A 13900-nucleotide genomic window follows, 5' to 3' on the forward strand; every position below is an offset into this window, starting at 1 on the left:
ACGTTGTTCTTGATGATTATATAAACACGAAGGGTCGTAAACATATGATGATTATATAAAGCATATCATGATTTGTTTTAATATGTATGCTTTGGAGTTTTATTTGTTTAAATAGTATTATTTATTATATTATTGTGTAGTCATACACATAATAGTTCATAAAAGGCTAACTGCATTTTGGGCCACATTCTTCATAGATGTAAGTTACTTTTATCTTTGAAATGTAATTAATTGTATTATATTTCTTTTTTTAAAAAAAATTACTGACTAGTTCTAGTGAAGAGTAGTGTATTCCATGATTTATAGGAAATCCATATTTCATTATTATTTCAGGTACTGATCCTGCAAACTGCTGATGGGAGTAAAGTTAAACATGTGCACTGGTGTTTGCAGGACGGAGACCTATTTTCTAGTATCTGAAAATATGAGTGTGTGTGTGTGTACGTATACACAAATTTTGTGATTTTATTTTTTTATCAAATTTCTAGATAATAGTGTTTTTAAAAAATTCAGAATATCAGACTGTACCTTCTCTCAAACTGAATATTTTCGAAGCAGGGGATCCCTTGAGCACCTGTTTTACAAATATTCCTTCATTTCCTCCACCAGTCACACTAAAACCGCTAGCACCAGATTCCACTTCTGTTTTCAGGGTCACCTCCATAGACTCCTAGATGCCCAGAAAGATGTCATGTTAAAATTCATTGTTAATTCATACTGACCACTTGAGACTATACTGAAATCTTCCTCTCACACACAAAATGAGCATCTTCAGAAATACTTACCATATCTCCTCAAGAAAGATTGCTTAAAAATGGGAACTTATATGTACAATATGGGAAAAGTGCTGAACACCTTGACTCCATTCCAATGGAACTGTGCAAATATTTAAAGTTAAGCACATACTTAAGTGTTGTGTTGGATAGGGGCCAGATTGCTCAGCTCAAGTCCTGCTGGGGGAGCAGAAAGACAGAGCCTCAGGGAGGAAGGGCTGGGTCTTCTCTTTAAAGTTCATTTCATTTGCCCCAGTCCCAAGCTGCACAGGTGCTGAATTTCCAATGTGCTGGGGGTGCTGGACCCCTGACTCTGCCAGGACTCTGCCTCTTGCCCCCACTCATCCCTTCCCCCAAGGTCCCACCTCTGCCCCTCCTCTTTCTGCCCTTGTTCCACCCCCACTCCGCCTCTTCCTGCCCCGTTCCACCCCATCTCACAAGTGTGCCATGCCCTCGCTCCTTCCCCGCCCCAAGCCTCCTGCACACCGTGAAACAGCTGATTGTGGCACGTGAGAGGCATGGGGAGTGGGGGAGGTGTTGATCAGCAGGGCCCGCCAATGGGCAGAAGGCGCTGGGTGGGTGGGGAGAGCTGATAGGGGGGCTCCCGGTGGGTGCTCAGAACCCACCATTTTTCCCCATGGGTGCTCCAGCCCCGGAGCACCCACGGAGTTGGTGCCTATGCCAAGCCTGGCCCAGCCCCTGAGGGTCTGTCTTCCTGCTCTCCCACCACCCCTTGACAGGAGTTTGGCCTTCTCCACAGGTCTTTGCTGTTGGTGTCTTTGGGGCAGGGAATTTTTTTTGTTCTGTATTTGTACATCATCTAGCATAGTGCATCCTGTTTCATGACTAGAACTCCTAGATACTACAATAAGACAAATAGTAAATAATAATGCACTTTCAGGAATGTGCCAGACATAAGATTGTGTTGGCTCCTCTATATGATTGGTCAGAAGTGAGCAATAGATAAAAATTATATTAATTCATAAACTAATCTTTCTTTTATTGTCATTCAGATCTTCCAGTGTCAGTTTTTGGCCCTGTATTTCTTTGAATGGGCCAGATCCTTGACTTACCCTACCTTTGCGGTAAGTCAGCATTTATATCAGCTGATGATCTACCCAAGCATGAGTTTTGAGTGTGTAAAAATGTAGACTCTTACCTTAAAAAGGCTGTATGTTAAACTTCCCCCAAATAGATAAAATAATGGTAGGATCTGACAACAACCATACCAAGAAAATTGGCTTTTATGTGTCTCTGTATGGCAGCAACCTATAAGAAATGTGGGAGACCACTCACTCTTCTTAGAATACTGCAATCCTAAGATCAGTGGAGCAAATAAAAGAGAGATGGGTATCGCGGAAGAGTGTGCACCTGTATTCCCAGCAAGGTATTATAGGGCACATCTGAAAGCAAGTGTGGTAGTCTTATTTTCTTTTCTTTATTCTCTGTGTTCATTCACCTCACAAACCCACAGTGACAGAATGTATCCTTGTATTCGCACCCTACACACTACAGGTACAAAGTATGCCTTGTAAGGTACCATTTGAAAACTCATAATTTTCTGGTCAGTATTGTCCTGATAAAATATTGTGTGGCAACATTGTACGTGAAGTTTATAAGATTTCCCTGTATGGTGCACGTGTTCCAATCCCCACAGCCTTGCCCAAGCAGACGTTAGCAAACAGGTCTGTCCTAAATAAAGGAATATGTGCTCTGCTTAATTTGCATGTAAGCTGTAAACAGAGTCTTCAAGCAGGAAGGGAAGACAAAGGAAGTTCAAACAGGTGGAAAAAACAGCAGGGAACATCCTTCCATGTAGACTCTTTGTCGCCTAGTGCCAGCTGAAAATGTTTTTCAGGAGAGGGACTGAAACTGTAAAGAGGAGGGACAAATACCCCAGTACACCCCTCTCTCTCGCTGCCCATCACATTCTCTGCACCTGCAGCGACAAGGCTGGACTCTGGGAGAGGGGTCCTGATCTACAGGTTTTGGTCAGTTAGACTGCTGAAAGCATGTGGTGAGAAATTTTGCTTGACTTTGATGTAGTTTAAGTTAGGCATTAGTAAACATCTTATCTTTATTTTTCTTGTAACCATTTCTGACTTTTATGCTTCATTAGGTGCACTTACTTTAAATCTATCCCTTTGTACTTAATACACTTGTTTTGCTGTTTTATGCAATCCAGTGTGTTTAAATTGAAGTGTCTGGAGATAACTCCAGTTGGTTCACGTTGTGTGCATATTAGTCTCATATAGGAATAATGGACTTAATAAAACTTGTATTGTCCAGGAGAGTGCTGGGCAGTACAGGATATACATTTCTGGGGAAAATCTAAAACAGGGGGTCGGGGGCGTGTTTGGGTTACCCTGAAGTATAGTCAAGGCTGGTGAGAACCAGAATGTAACCCACATGTAGCTGGCAGGCTGCAGTTATACATACTCAGGGTGTGGCTTGCAGGCTGGAAGACCGTGAGCAGCCAGGTGGCAGCTACTTTAGCAAGGCATTGTAAGGCACCCAAAGCTGCAGGGCAGGAGTGACACAGCTGTTCATTAGTCTGGATTGTACCCTGGTGTGTCACACACACCTGTGAAGCGTTTATACTGTAGAAAACAATGAGCCTAACTGTAAAAAATTGCTCTTGGGTTTTTACAGAGGTGTGGCATGCAAGACCATATTCTCTCTATACCCTATCCCATTAAGGCAGGAGCTTTACATTATGACAACGTTCTTTCCGTTGGGAAGGGGAAAATATCGGTGGTGCATATATTCCCATGATGCAGTAATTTCTTGTGATTAACACAGTATACAATATACAATATGAATCTTATTTATTAAGCAGGCTTCCAAAACTCATGTGAATCCATTGTTCTTTCTCCTCTATTCACTCTTGCCATATTTGCACTGTCTAATGAAATTTGCTTTCTGTGTAACCTTTTAAACTCACCTGTGAATGACTCATTTTTTGTTTGTCTGTGGAATATTTTTCATTCTCTGTATCTTCTTGTAGCTGAAAAAACAATTGTAATTAGTTAGTGTTCAGCTAAGATGGTATTGTAAAGTTCACATAGAGATTATATGGCCTCTGCCTTGCTCAAAACAGGGCTCCTAGCCTATATTTTGGTGAGAGCTAAAATTCATAATTCACACTGAAGTCTATTACTGTTTTAAAAACCAATAGCGGATGTTTCCATTAGAGTCTATAATGTTAATTTTCAGCTCAGTGTGTGTGGATTTAACCACATGATAAGAGTTGTGCAGATTGTTTGCTGGCACTTAAAAAAAATAGTTTGGTGACTTAAAAAGCCAAAAAAAAAAAGCCTAAAAAAAATCATTTCAGCTCAGTCAAAGCACACACTTCATTTTGAGCATTTTTAACATTTTTAAATATTGTAAATAAAATTAAAAGCCATTTCAAAATGAGAAATCATTTTACAGAATTTTTTTACAACCAAAACATTTAGGTGAAACTGACAATAGTTCCCAAATATTTTGGTTTCCCATTTTTTTGAAGGAACAAACTGTATGTCAGTCATGCTGTGGATTCATCATGCTTGTTTAAACATGCATGTCTGAGGTACAAAAAAATGGGATATCTGAACCATTTTGTCTGGGACAGCTACCTCAAAAAAGGGACAATCCTGGGAAACCCTAGGCATAACCCTACTGGTTGTGTGTATAACCCCACAATGAGCATGAAGGATTTAATGAGAGCCTGTGAGGTCAATCAGCTCCACCTCACTACACCAGTAGCAGCTGTCAAACTTAGGCTACGTCTACACTACAGCATAAAATCGAAATTACTAAAATCGGTTTTATAAAACCGATATTATAAAATTGATTTTATGCGTCCACATTAGGGCACATTAATTCGGTGGTGTGCGTCCATGGTCCTAGGCTACCATCGATTTCCAGAGCGGTGCACTCTGGGTAGCTACATTAAAGGAATGAGACCAATAACTTCGATTTCCGTCCACACTAACCCAAAATCGATATAGCATTATCGATTTTAGGGTTACTCCTCTCGTTGGGGAGGAGTACATAAATCGATTTTAAGAGCCCTTAAAATCGATTTAAAGTGCCTTGTAGTGTGGACGGGTACAGAGTTTAATCGATTTAACGCTGTTTAAATCGATTTAACTGTGTAGTGTGGACCAGGCCTTAGAGGGAGGAGCTAAAAGCTCAGTGGGGTACTGACCAGGAAGGAGAGCAGATATCTGGCTCTGATTCAGGGGCAGAAGACTGGCTGCATCCAGGTATCTGTGTTGGCCTGCTGGCAGATAGAGCCTCCCTGAAGGAAGGCAGGCCAGCCTGCAACTGGGAATACAAGGCAGTTGTGAAGGCAAGGTGGAGGAAGTGAGTTTCCCAGGATTCTGCATGCTGGTGGAAGGACAGGAAAACTCCCACAGGGTAAGGGACTGCTCTGCTAGGGGAGTAGAGAAACTCTTCTGTAGCAAAGCCACACGAGTGGCAGAAAGTGCTAAAGCTCTGCAGTGAGCTTGTGAAAGGGCTCTAGAGAGGGAGAGAGAGGCTGATAGACAATGAGGCATGGGAAAGGCTCAAGACAAGTGGAGGAAGGAAGTGGTCCAAGGAGGCAGCAGGAGGTCTGTGTAGACACACCTTGGCTGCTTATTAAAGGGTCCCTGGACTGGAACCCAGAGGTGAGGGAAGGTTGAGGAAGGTGTGTGGAAATCCCCCTTGTCCCAGGGTTCAGGCTAATGAGTCTAGAGTTAGGCTGAAAACCCAACATGAGCTGGTGAACTGTTGTTTGTTGGACTCTTGGGTTACTCCAAAGAGGGTTGGACTATCAATGCTCCAGCCAGAGGCCTGAGTCACAGGAAGAGATGGAGCACCTAAACAGCCATTTGTCAGAGCCCTCGTCCAGACTAACCCGCGGCATCGGCGGGTTAAAATCGATTGCTCGGGGATCGATATATCGCGTCTAGTCTGGACGCGGTGTATCGATCCCCGAGCGCGCTTACATCGATTCCGGAACTCCATCAATCCGAACGGAGTTCCGGAATCGACGCGGAGAGCCGCGGACATCGATGCCGCCCCGTCCAGACTGGTGAGTACCTCGATTTTAGAAATTCGACTTCAGCTACGTTATTCTCGTAGCTGAAGTTGCGTATCTAAAATCGATTTTATTTCCTAGTCTGGACGTGGCCAGAGGGAGGCTCCTGTAGTATCCCGAGTGGCCATGAGGGGTTGCTTCAGTGGTGAGTCACACTCTTACGCATCATACTAATTAAATCTTTATCCTTTAATTAACCAAGAAATACAGATAATTCCAAAGGCTCAATCTTAGACCTTTTTTTTTTTTACAGGTTATATTTTTCAGAAAGTTGTTTCCTGATACTCTCCACCCCACCTCCAATCAGGAAAGAATTAGGGGGGAAAAATCCTTTAATGCTTTACATTTTCATATAGAAAACCAAATATTTTCTTAATTGGGAGGGATAGCCCAGTGGTTTGAGCATTGGCCTACTAAGCCCAGGGTTATGAGTTCAATCTTTGAGGGGGCCATTTAGGGAACTGGGGTGAAAATCCATCTGGGGATTGGTCCTGCTTTGAGCAGGGGGTTGGACTAGGTGACCTCCTGAGGTCCCTATGATTCTATGTATATATTACTGATCATGCTTTTTCTTCACAATGAAAAGTCAGCTGAATCCTGAAACTCTCCTGCCCATAAATACAAGTAATTATGCACTGTTTGGTAAACTAAAAGGGCTATGAAAGGATTGAGAAGGTGAGGGTGTGGATTTCAAAGTACTTTTTATACATGTCCAAATTCTAATCCTACAGAAGTCAATGGGATTTTTGCTAATAAGCCCCAAAAGATGAGAATTTGGTCAAAAATGAATTGAGTGTAACATGAAAACCTTATGTATGTCTTGCCTTTTTGTTAAAATATTCTTCTTCTATGGAATACTCATAAACTGGAGAGGATCCTTGTGGCCTTGGCCGTATGTTTTCTATTGTCACTTCATTGACCTACAGGAAAGAAATGAGGGGAAATAACGGTCATCATTTAGCAACAGTAATCCCTATTGGTCAGGAGGCAATTAATATAATATAAAATTCCTCTCTGTGCAAGCCTGATACCAGTAACAGTGGCTGCAGAATGGCCATTCGTTATTTCCTTTTGGTGCAAACATAATTCCCATTTAAGAATCTGATATAAACAACAGAGGATATAGTCCTTGGAAACTGAAATGATGCTTTCACAATGTCTTTCTTAACTAAGGATACATTTGAAATACAGACAGATTAGATGGAAATAATGATCATAAGAGGTTATGACGACTTTCCCCCCTTGCTTTAGGGCTAAATTATGCCCCCCGTAACCTCAGATGTGCAGTGGAGCCTCATAGCAGTTGGAATTCCTAGGAGGAATTCTGACTGACTCAGCAAAATTCCTTCTGGGGTCTCTCAGGAAACTCATGCCAGTGGACAAGTTAGGCCATCCTTGAAACAAAAATTCAACCACTGTGAAAACAAGAATTTGCTATACCATGGAATATAACTTTTACTGGCACGTACAAATCTCTGAGGGGGAAAGCCCTCCCTTTAATGCAAAGAGCCCCAGTTTAATGCATGTTACGTTGCCCCAAATTCTGTCCTTTAGAATTCTGTATATCTGAACATCAGTTTATCAGAAGGCCGATCAAGCTGCCAGGATATCTCCTTAACAGAAATAATAATAGACACATCTTTGTGAAAAAAAATATAAATAAAATATTAATTATCAAGCTTTCAGAAGTAAACAGTAACATTACTCACAGAATCGTCTTCTTCTGCATCAGCATCAACCTCAGGCTCCCCTGGTCTCAGCTGTATGTCAGAACCTGGAAACAACATATGAGCCATCAGTTTAGGTGCTGCTCTGTCAACTCAGTGCACAAGGCAGTGAGTTTTACAAATACCAAGTTTAGAGAGCAGTATGGTTGTGGAAAGTCACAGGATGGGCTGATAGCCTTCAAATCCAATCTTTATGGCAGGATTTCTCAAATTTCATCCTGCTAGTCTTCCCAAAGGTACAAAAAATAGTCACACCTCCACTGATGCAAACTTTGTAAAGAGAAAAGAGGAAAGAAGTCCCGAACCTGGAAAAATACATTACAAACTGGCAGGAATCTTTTAAATTAATGGAAAGGATTGTGGCCTAATGGCTCAAAACAGGTACTAAGCATCTGAATTCTATTTCAAGCTCTTTAATTGACTTACACACTCAAAGAGACAGGAAAGCATACAGCAGCCAGGTAGCCTGAAATAATAGTTCCTGAAATGTGGGCATTGCCTCATATCGTGGCTGTTAATGCTGAAGCTTAATTATGGCATTTTAAATATCAACATTAACTATTTTACATCAATCATTTTAGCTGAAGCATCTAGCTGATGTGCTTATCCATAATTGTTTGGTGCATTGAAGGATATTGGGACTGGGAGATAGGAGGTGGGGTTGGTTGCTGGGGTAAGAAACTTGGAGTTCTACTTTCCAAGGTGTTCAAGTCACCTCTGCCCTTGTCCTCTCACGGTGAGTGAAAGAGGAAGTCCAGAACTTCCTTACTGCCAACAGATTCAGCTGCCTCGTGGATATGAAATCTGAAACTGCTGCCTACAGCTTCTCAAGGGTTAAAACTCTTTCCACCAAAGCCACCGCCATTCTAATGCAGTTATGCACTGGCAATGCAAAACTCTGCAGTGAATGAAAAATTTGGGGGCAGGATAAAATCAGGTGAATTAGCACATGGAATATTATGCTGGCTGCAAAATTTGTTTTTCAAATATGATTCAATAAAAGCATCAGAGTTTGAATTTACTTGAAGCTGCCAGAGAATTTCCAAAGGGCTGTAAATTCAGCACTGGGATAGATCGGAAGTACAGGGCCTTGCTGTGGAATGTAGGTCTATCTTTGTGCAGAGTGCTTAGGGCCACGATAACCAAAAAGACTCAGCTGATATTGGTCAGTATCAGATAGCCATGGCAGGGATAGCTGAACTTATTTAGACAAAATAAAAAGCAAACTAAACCTTTGTCTCACGCAATCAAATTTCCTAAAGTTTGAAGGCCTTCCATCTCTTATCCCAGGACACCAGATGGTCAGAAGTGACCAGGGATTTTGAATCCCTCAGTTTTGGGTGCCCAAACGGTAACATCTCTAAAAAGCTTAATTTTCAGAGGCTGGGTTGTCATCACTTCCTGAAAACCAGACCCCCTTTAGGTGCCTTGAGTTGGACACCCAAAAATTGAGATACCCAAAAGCACTAATCACTTTTGAAAATGTAGGCCTAATCAATGATAGTGTGATAGAATTGCACATTCTCTAATGTGCATATTGTTCCACTAATACTCCCTCATAAGCAAATATTCCTTTTCTTCTTGTCCTTTCTAGTCACTCCTCTTACCCCTCCCCCATCAAACTTCTTGCTCTATTTTCTTTTTACTTTATGTTTTTTATGCCACATTTAGGGCCCATCTTGCAATTGTCAGTCATGTGAGTAGTTCTCATTCACAGATGAGCCTATTAATGTCAAAGAAATTTATGAGCAGTTCAGACAGTGGCAAAGAGACCCACAAGCAGAATGGTCCAACTTACTGACCACTGTGAGTGAAGAATCTCCAGGTCAGATCTCCCATGTACAGTCTGATGAATGATAACTGGGATGTGTGAACAGACAGGTCCTACTTGTGTATGTTTAACCCGCTATATTGTTAATCTTTTCCTAAGATTTTTCCAAGTCACTTTTTCTAAGATGACTTTGTTGTTGTTTGTTGCTAGCTCATCTTCATAGGGCTCTGCACTCCGTTCTTTAGTTTTTTCTAATCTGGTTTTTCTTTGCATGTGAAATTATTTAGATAATTTTATTGGTATTAAATAATAATACTCAGAAACAGCAAAACAATCTGATCGAGGATTAAAAGCTTCACTTAAATGAAGAGAACAGAGTTGTTTAAATATATATCTCCAAAACAATACTGGGCTAAAGTTTTCAAAGAAGGCGGGTATGCAGGTTGGGCTCCTAAGACCCTACGTCATTTATATGGGCCTGATTTTTCAAAGGTGCTGAGGCAATATAAATCTCACTAAAGTTAATGGGCATTGCAAAGGTTCGGCGTCTTTGAAAATCAATACAGTTCTGTTTAGAAGTCTAAATGTGTGTTTAGGAGCCTAAATTTGGACACTGCCGTTTGAAAATTTTGGCCTGGGAGGGGTGTGGGGGTATGTGTGTGGGGGAGCTCTTACCCACATGTAATTCAATGAGAATTTTATGTGTGTCATGGCTGTAGGCCTGAGCCCAGAGTGTTTAGTTTTGTTGGTTTTTCTAAAGATGCAGCTGCAGATGCCTAGTTTTATGGCTGTTACCATAAGCCCAAGTCTTTACTATTTTCTTGGACATTTTGTATTATTGTGTTTTCACTGGAAAACAAAAACGCACCCACAAGCACAGGTGGCCAGCAAAGTGACTTAACAAAATATAATTTCAGTCTGTTAGCTCACTTGCTCCTCAGACACATCAAATGCAGCACTTGAAGTCCTGCCATTGCTAGGTTAATTTTAGTGTTCAGTGTGGGCAGTAGGCAATAATGTTGTCATTTGCTACTGGAAGACAGAAAGGAAAAAATTCTCCGTACAGTTTGTAGGGCTGGTTCACCCTGCTTTTCCTCCTGTTTTACCCCGGTATGACATCAGTGATTTCAGTGAAATTACCCCATTATCAAACAGGAGCAATGCAGCAGGGAATCAAGCCCTCCGTTTTCAAAACCAGAATGGCCCTATAAACTGTACCTTATTGGCTTGTTTAGCTGTGCAGAAGGCCACACCTTTTTTTGTCCTGTGCAGTGACTGCGTGCATTTACACTAGAAGTTCTGATTAAGGTACAATAAAACTATACAAAACGTGTTAAACCACATGCTTTAAACAAAGGAAACCTATAACTACTATATGTCTTTATCACCTGCTGGTCTAGCCTAATCCCTAAAATTGGGATGTTCAAAAGGCCCAGGGGAGTTAAGCACCTCATTCTTACTGAGTTTCAGTGACAGTTGGGCACTTACCTCCCAACCTTGACTGCTATTTTTAATTCTGATTTTAACTGTCTGTGACTGAATTCTCAGTTCATCTCTTCTACAAGGCAAGCACGGGCATGTAGGTGGATTGTAGCAGTGACAGAGCAAAGGGAATTTCCTGTATTTTGCCAGGGATGGGTCAGCAGGGTGGAGGAACCTGATACCCACAAGTATTTTTCAAATACCTGACCAACCTACAAATGGTAGATATCACTCATCATTCTGACTCATTCAGGGGTATTGTACAGCTGACAGGCAAAACCCTTACCTAGCTCTGAACATAGAGGTGTTTAGAGATTCACCAAAACATACACCAAAATGCATCCGTGTATTTTAAGGAGCAAATCCATCCCCAAGAATAAAAAGACCTCTTTCTTCAGTTTTCGTTAGTGAGGGAGGGAGTACCCTGTGCATCTTTTCCTGAAGTACTGCTAAAATTATTTACTCTTACTTCATGAAAAAATTAGGAAACCCAACCCCATCTCATCCATATAGAAATGACTCAGTTGATGGAAAAAGGAGGTCTCCTGCACAAATATCCTACCTCTCAAGAAACTTTGCACGTCCTGCCACTGAGTGAGTATGAATCTGTCCTTGCTGCCCTCTGCCTCCTCATAGGCCAGTTGCCCTCCAGATCAGTTACCCTTGTATTCAGCCTTATTATGCAGCCATCTGGGGCTCATACGCCCCTTCTTGCCACAGTAAAACTAGCCCCAAGTTTTGGCCCAAATTTTTCATATTTCACAAGACACTAAAAGCAAACTTATAAAAATTAGAACTACACTGATTAATTCTGTCTTTAGCAAAGCTTTTTTTTTCTGTATATAAATAACTGTGCTAAGAAACTGTGATTCATGTGTTTGTCATTTTCACGCTCTAAATAGCAGTTATGCCAATATTTCATAGGTTTTAATTCTTTTCATGAGTCCTTGACAATCAATGCTTTGTCCAAAATGTTTTCATAAACAAAATGGAATTCATGTCTGTAACCACTTCCAATAGTCACTGGACTGATTTCAGAACAGAGGAATTTTTTTGAAAGTAGGGAGTAGGAGTTATATCGAACAGAACAAGTTCATATCATATGACTCAAAACCACATTCACTTTTTAAAATAAGTTTTTCTGATAATTTCTCTCTAGTGTGGCCAACTCAATTTGCCTGTTTGGGAAAACAATGCAAAAATTTAAAACCAGGTAACTATTTCAATGTTCAAATCTACAGATGTAACAATTTCTAAAAAAGCAACATTTAAGTGTCAAAATAAAGTGTGACAGTATCAGCTAATCTAATAGTCATGCTTGAATTTGTCATTTCCATTTAATTAAAATCTAGATTTAATTTGGAGACTGGGAAATTAATTTACAATATGTATATATTTTTAAAGAAAATAAGAAAAAATAAGAAAATTCATATAAAATGTCATTAAAAGTATATTTTAAAAACTTGAATGAATTGTGTGTGTACCAGTCAGTATCCTCTCTGTTTTGCTTGCATGTTGTGTCTCTTCTTCCTACCTTGTTCTGTTGTCTTGTCTTTTGGGGGCCTGATCCTGAAACACTTTATGTATGTGAGTAATTTTGCTCATTTAAGCAGTTCCAATTTTGTCTACTCACAGGGTTCAAGTTACACATGTGCATAAATGTTTGTACAGTCAGCCTCTTGGGCTTTGTCTTCACTGACAAACGGGTGTTTTTACCACAAGATAATGAATCTGTGAGCGTTATCTCACTGTAAAATCCTAATGGAGACAAGGCATCTGTAATTTTTATGATGAGGTAGGTAGGTGACGTCAACACTATACTCCCTGTGTGTGGCTGACTTCACCTAGTTTAACAGTGCCTTGTCACCACTATGTTTTACAGCATTATAGTTAATGCATGGTAATTATCCCATGGTAAATACGTACTTTTGTTGAGCAGTGAAGACGTAGCCTGTGGCTACTCATGGTAAAAACACGCTGTAACAAGAGTTAAAACTTCAAAGCTTTTGTCTTCACTAGGATTTTAATATGGGTTGATTAACACGGGTTAGTTTAACACGGGGTAAAAATTCACCTTTTTCCTAGTGTAGCCTTAGCTCAAATCATGCTAACACTCAAGCCTTGTCTTCACCAGGAAAAAAAGTGTGTTCTTGCCATGTGTTCCGTAGCATGTGGCAACTAACCCAAGTAAAGACAAGCCTGTTGTAGTTTTAATGCATATTAGGAGAAAAATGCTACGCTCCCCCCTCGTGTTTACCTCAACCTGTTAACATGCGTGAAAATGAAAAACTGACGTCTTCACTGTGGTTTTTTTACATGTTAGGTAACACATGCTAAGAAAACTCATTTTTTCATGATGTGGATGCAGTCTTACACATGGGATTAACTTTGAGTTCAGCTGAAGTCCTCATGTGCATTGTGTTTGCAGAATGCAGTCATAAATTGCAATCCCTTTAGGGAAAGGACTGTGTTTTCCTACACTGCATGTTGTACAGGGCCCAACACATTTTGAGCATATAATAACGTAATAATGAAAATAATAGTAGTTAGCAGATTTTTGAGCCTGGGCTGGATTTTCAGAGCAATTTTGCAAATCATGTACAATATAAATAAATGTCAAGTGACGTTACTGGATCTATTCACATGCTTAAATGTATGCATGCAGTGTAGTTGTAGCCATGTTGGTTCCAGGATAGTAAAGAGAAAAGGTGGGTGAGGTAATAGCTTTTATTGGATCAACTTCTGTTACCTCCCCCACCTTTTCTCTCATGTTTAAATATAAGCACTTGTGTAAGCCTTTGCAGGATTGGAGCCATAAGATGTATTTATCCTCAGCTGGTGTAAATCAGCACACATAAATAAATTCACAGTATAAGGAGGATGTGATGGGGTGTCCTTTCCACACAGGACTGGAAGGGGTTAAGGTGGCTAGGTAGGCCCAATTAACTTCCCAGGTTGCACCAGGAGGAAGAGCCAGGGAGCAGGAATTGATTAATCAGATGCAAGGCTCCACTGAACAGGAACAGGAGGGGCCTGTATAAAGGTAGCTGGCAACAGAAAGGTGCTGCAGGGAAGA

At 40.7% G+C, this 13900-nt stretch overlaps 1 protein-coding gene across 50 annotated transcripts in view; it reads right to left on the bottom strand.

The window, feature by feature from the left end:
• AHNAK2 (AHNAK nucleoprotein 2) overlaps window positions 1–13900 on the bottom strand; it is an 83705-nt gene that overhangs the window by 36127 nt on the left and 33678 nt on the right. For all 50 annotated transcript variants that reach the window (XM_050952489.1, XM_050952486.1, XM_050952484.1 and 47 more), the window contains exons 2-5: window positions 7554–7618; window positions 6669–6764; window positions 3718–3780; window positions 529–670 (exon numbers count right to left, since the gene is read on the bottom strand). In XM_050952489.1, coding sequence (XP_050808446.1) covers window positions 529–670; window positions 3718–3732 — 157 coding nt within the window. In that variant the 5' untranslated portion in view covers window positions 3733–3780; window positions 6669–6764; window positions 7554–7618. The remainder of the gene's footprint in view (window positions 1–528; window positions 671–3717; window positions 3781–6668; window positions 6765–7553; window positions 7619–13900) is intronic.

This window comes from Gopherus flavomarginatus, chromosome 5 (genome assembly GCF_025201925.1).
Source record: "Gopherus flavomarginatus isolate rGopFla2 chromosome 5, rGopFla2.mat.asm, whole genome shotgun sequence".
Lineage (NCBI taxonomy): Eukaryota > Metazoa > Chordata > Testudines > Testudinidae > Gopherus > Gopherus flavomarginatus.